At 33.8% G+C, this 6029-nt stretch overlaps 1 protein-coding gene across 1 annotated transcript; it reads right to left on the reverse strand.

Moving 5' to 3' along the window:
* Positions 1-425: 425 nt before the first annotated feature.
* Positions 426-1365, reverse strand: LOC126490485 (olfactory receptor 4F6-like). The gene is given in 2 exon segments (XM_050125417.1): positions 426-599; positions 601-1365. Coding segments are annotated over 2 exon segments (939 nt in total).
* Positions 1366-6029: the final 4664 nt, after the last annotated feature.

A 6029-nucleotide genomic window follows, 5' to 3' on the forward strand; every position in this document is an offset into this window, starting at 1 on the left:
GCTCAGGAGGCTGAAGCAGGAGGATTTTGAGTTTGAGGTCAGCTTGAGTAAATTTAGGTAAAAAAAAAAAATAGTACAAGAAACATCAGGAAGGAAACCATGAATTTTTTGTTGATAAAACAATGGATAATTTATTACTTGAGTGCTTTTTAAAGAGTCTAAAATATGTATTTCATAATAACAAGTAAATATATGATCAATAAATAACAAAAACACAATATATAAATGATAGGCAACAATACATATGTAATATTATGTAACTAGTAACCAATAAATATTAGATCATTTCATTATCAAACAGAAATAAATTATTTAAGTTTATCAAGCTGTTGAAGTAGGAAAAATAAATCTCATCAAAGTAGAAGAGGTCATTTAATGTTTGTGTTTATAATAGAGTTTTCAGGTTGTATATTCTCCTGAGGAATTTAGCAGGCACTTTTCCTACTCAGGAGTTGCTTACTCAGTCTCCTTATTGCCACCTTCATGTCTTTGTTCCTCAGTGTGTAAATGGCAGGGTTCAGGATGGGTGTAATCATGAAGTCTAAAATGGCAAGAAACTTATCCACTGGTATTGTAGGAAATGGCCATACATACACAAAAAATACATGGTCCAAAGAATAAAACAACAACAGAGATGTGAGCAGAAAGCGTAGAGAGGGCCTTGGACAAACTGCCCAAGGACTGTTTCCATACAGTGAACAGTATGATGATGTAAGAGACAATCAGTAAGAAGAAGGTACTGACAGATATTAGTCCACTGCCAGCAGTAACCAAGAACTCCATCCTGTAGGTGTCTATGCAGGCCAGTTTGATGAACCTAGGAAGGTCACAGTAAAAACTATCTATCTCATTAGAACTGCAAAAAGGCAAATGGACAATAAAAGCTAATTGAGTAACTGAGTGAATGAGACCAATAATCCAGGCACCAATTAGAAGCAAAATGCACTTCCGTGGGCTCATGATGGTCAGGTAGTGGAGGGGCTTGCATATGGCCACATATCTGTCCCAGGCCATGACCACCAGCAACACCATCTCACAGCCCCCGAGGACATGAAGGACAAACATCTGAAAGATACAGTCCTGGAATGAAATGGTATTATGTCTGGAAAACAGATCAGAAATCAATTTAGGGACAGTTGAGGTTGAAAAACAAAAGTCAACAAATGAAAGGTTAGCTAAAAGGAAATACATGGGTGAATGTAAATGAGGGTCAAAGATAACTATAAGCACAACCGAGAAATTTCCTAGAAAAATAGATGCATATGATATTGTAGAAAATGCAAAGAGGAAGTATTGTGTTGGTCTGTAGATTGATAATCCCAGGAATATAAACTCAGACACTTCAGAGTAATTTGCTTCATTCATTGGATCTTTCTTGAGTTATCTATAGTACCCAAAACAAAACAGGCAAAGCAGTTACCAGAAATAGTAAAATCTTCACCTAGCAATAGAATGTTTTATTTGTGAACTCATTACAATAAAATGTTGTACATTAAAAATTATACTTTAAAACAAATAACGATTGAAAGAAACATATTTAAATGGTTTCAAAATATGTATTAATATAAATAATTCTTTATTCTCATCCATAATTTGAACAATCAATATCTCTATTCTACTTATATTTATTATGAGTATATACTGTATTACAAATACTATGTTATGCCCTTTGGTAAGTCAGTGATCATTTTTTCTGGCAGAATTACAAACAGGTTGAATACCTGAAAAGTATTTTTTTTTTTTTGAGACTGGGTTTCTCTGTAGCTTTGGAGCCTGTCCTGGTACTAGCTCTTGTAGATTAGGCTGGCCTAGAACTCACAGAGATCCACCTGCCTTTGCCTCCCAAGTGCTGGGATTAAAGGCGTGCGCCACCACCGCCTGGCTAAAAGTAAAAGTACTTAAGTACTAATAAAACCCTGATGACTAAAATGAAGAGAAAAACATAGGTTAAGGATTGGTTTATATCAGTGGACTCTGCCTACAATCTGCCAAACAATTGCCATTACCAATGAAGAGGATTTACAGTGTCCAAGATTTATGTTCTCTGCAATAACCTTGAGACAATGGAAGTGCATCAGGAGTAAAGTAAGCACTTATAATAAGTGTGCTTTTTTATCATAATAGCAATCTCATACTTATCATGTACATGGTAAAGCTACTTTTGTACTATCTAAGGAAGCATAAACAGAAGAGCAAAGGAAACTGATTTCCATTCTTTCATCAGATTCTTCATAATATGATGAAATTCTATGAATAATATCACGAAGAGAAAAAGAGTTTCATACATTGACAATTCTGATGTAACTTGATATAGTTTCTTTACAGATACCTTCAAAACAATATCAAAACTCCAACTACAGGAAAAGGAAAACCAGTATTATATTAAGAGGCAAATAATGTATTTTTAATAAAAATTGCTATGAGACAAAATACATAAGAAGCTTGTATTTAAGAGGTACATTTTTCTGAAAAACAAAGGGTGATTCTTTTGCATTTACCTGTTAGTTCCTTTTCTCTGTAATACTGCAAATGCAGTTAGTAGTTTATGAAAATAAAATTGATGCCGTGGCAATGTTGAAGCATGCATGGACAGCCTGTATGTGGAAGTTTGGCTGAACTTGTCCATATTCGGTTCATAATCTAGTTGATGAGGATGACTGATAGCTTAAACCATACAAAATTGGCAATTCTACAGTTCCAAAAAGAAGGACTAATATAAATTTTTATAACCTAACTTATCAACTTACTTTTTAATTTTTTGGGCAACAAAATAAAAACAAAACTGACATTTAGCTCGCACATAACTGACTACCATTTTTTTTCCACTTTTAATTCCATTGCCAAGTTTCCATCTAGACTCGGCACTGACAATGATTTATTATCTTATTATTTCCTATACTATATATCATTTCTCACCAAGACTAGATCCACTTGAAAAAAATTTTAACTGCGTAGAAATAAAGAGGAATGTATTTGTGCAAACACCACAGACTCATTAGACCCAGAAATCGAGTTCTATGCAGGAAAACCAGACATGAAGAGGCATTATGATGTCTAGAATGTAGGAGTAGATATCAAAGCAAACCAAAACACTGAAGAATAAAAAAAAAGGCCACTTAGCAATGATTATACCGATAGTGACTGGGGAACACTAGAACAGAATTCAGTGATAAGTTCATTATTGAACCAGAAGATAAAAATAGCATTTTTCCACAATGTTATTACACATATTTGAAAGGACATGTAGGTTAACCCTCAGTTAAACAATGTACTATATATACGTTTGTCAAAACTTGCATGGCAAGTACATCTTTATGTATAAGTTAAATATTTATAATTTATATTCAAGAAAAAACTAAGGAAGGGATGAAGGTGCAATGGCAATATGTTTTTTTTTCCATCTAAGGAATTTTAATTATGCCTAAAAGTTGTGGTCATTCATTGTGAGGAACCTAAAGTATGTACATTTAGAAGGACAAAGTTGTACATTTTGTATTTTGAAAGAAAAATCAAGAAATACCTCAAGATCAAAAATAGGACTGAGGAAATGGTACAGTTGGTAAAGTGCTTGCTGAGTGAGAATGAGATCTTGAATTTCACCCCAGGAATCCAGGTTAAAAATCCAAGCATAGCTTTGTGTGTTTGTAATTCCAGTATGCAGATGGGTAGATCCTTAAATTTCACTGCCTGAAACAGTCTATCAAAAATTGTGTGCCTCAGGCCAGTGAGAGACTCTGTCTCCTTCACACATACTCAAACACCACCAAGGTAGTTGACATTTGAGGAACAGTAATGATCATTGTTCTCTTGCATCCACACTTACGTCCACCCATACATGAACAAACATATCCACTATATTCACAAACACAAATAGAAACTAATACCATTTGGTTTACTTTTGTTTGTAAATGACTGGGCAACTGACCAGTTTACACTGACTTTCTTTTTTATGTCAAACGGTTCCATGTTGCCTTTCCATCATGGCTTGAAGAACTATCACCATTTATATTGATGTTATAATGGTTGATAGAAGTATCAAAATATTTGTGCTGCGAGGAGTAGATCTCATTTTAAGGATAAAGAAGGTATGTGCAGGTAACTCACAAAACACATTGGGCAATAGTCTTACTAGAAATCAAACTTATCAGTCATTAATATTTTGCTAGCTTTCAGTTTAGCAATCAACATAATCAAGAAAGAGCATCACAAAAGGTGATGAAACATAGATGAGAGAAAGAATTCTCAGTATTTTCAATGATCCAGAACAAAAAAATTTTTCACTCTTGACGTATAAGTTAATAACATTTATTAAGATGAGATACCAAGTTGATTTCTAGAAAACTAACATCAATGCAAGTTTTATGCATATGTAATATTTATTAATTCACCCACGTCATATATATTATTAATTTTAAATAGTATAAATCTATTAGCTACATAACTGTGCTTATATGCAGTGGAGTAGTTTGAAATTAGTAAATTAAGTCATTTTACATATGCAAATTAGAAATATTTCCAATTTGAAGATTGGAGAATATAAAGTAAAATTAGTAATAGAATGTTTTTGTTTAAAATAGAATTAATGTTCAAAAATGCACATGAAGTACCACCTTTGGAGAATCTGGAAATGTAAACTTCCATGTGGCTTTTACCTCCTGAGTTTATATTTACGTGTTGTTTAGATGGCTAAGACAACCTTATACATTGTCAAGTTAAGAGTTAACAAAAGAACATGATCAAGATGAACATCCCTACAAATTCAATAGTTAAATATCAAAATCACTCAAACACGCCTTAGAAACTATAACAAAGAATACCAATATGTAAACAGTGTTTTTCTCATGAAATTTCACAAATTTACTTTAAAAAAAAAAGCTTTCTCAGCAAAAGTTTTATCACTAACATGAAACTCATTTGTGAACAATCTATTGTGAGTTTTCTCTAAAGCATTCCTATCCTTTAGTCAGCCGATACTAATAAGGAAGTAGATGAAAAACAAAAGAATAGAGGAGATGGGACATGGACATGGAGCAGAAAGAAGCAGGAGAAAACTGAAACAAGCAAGAAAAAATACCAGAAACAGTGAAGGGGAAGCAGATGAGAAGCACACCGGTGAACTATTTCTTGATGCTCTCTGCTCAACTAAATGCTTAAAATTTCGTGAATTCTGCATGCAAACTCTTTTTCTATAGCAGAAAAGTTCTTGTAATCCTTCTTCTGTCTATCTCTGCAGGCTCTATTCTGTCCACATGTTCTTTATTTTAATTAAAAGATCAATTAATGCTTTTATTTGGCTGGTTACTTCTTATTGCGAAACGTCTCTTCTATGTCTATTCACAAAGAATTCCTTTCTATTTAATTCTATTTAATTATATAGCCTTCCTCTATACCCTAACATCATAATTGTAAACATGTTACATTCCTATTCCGTACAATAATTTACAGTGACTATTCTCTTGGAGCTATATTATGTTCATGAAGTTCTGAAAATCATGCAGTATATCTTATTAAGAAATTCTGATCCATGTTGTTACCTGAGTTTGATATAGACAATTATATAAATATAAAGTTAATTGATAAAACTATTTTATTGATAGAAGAGTTGCCTTCTATCTTAATGTCACTGAAAACTGATGCCAGGATAATTATCAATTGCTATTTTAGAATATATATATGATTTGAAGAAAGTCACTTTAAAACAAGTTTCCCATAACTTAGCCAGGCTCTATGAAAATACAACTGAGACAGAAAAGAAAAGCAAGACAGAAACTTGAAAGAGTAAGGAGTAGCCTAGCCAGTTTGGATGTCCACCTTCCTAGACCAAGATGGAGCGGGGAGGACTTTGGACTTTCCACAGGGCAGGGAACCCTGACTGCCCCTCAGACTGGAGAGGGAGGGGGAGAGGAGTGGGGGGGGGGGGGGGGGGGGGGGGGGGAAGGGGAAAAGGGAGACGGGGAGGGAAATGGGAGGCGGGGAGGAGGCGGAAATCTTTTTTTTTCAATAAAAAAATTATATTTAAAAATAAATAA

This window comes from Alexandromys fortis, unplaced genomic scaffold (genome assembly GCF_014885135.2).
Source record: "Alexandromys fortis isolate MF-2015 unplaced genomic scaffold, M_Fortis_MF-2015_v1.1 scaffold_229, whole genome shotgun sequence".
NCBI lineage: Eukaryota > Metazoa > Chordata > Mammalia > Rodentia > Cricetidae > Alexandromys > Alexandromys fortis.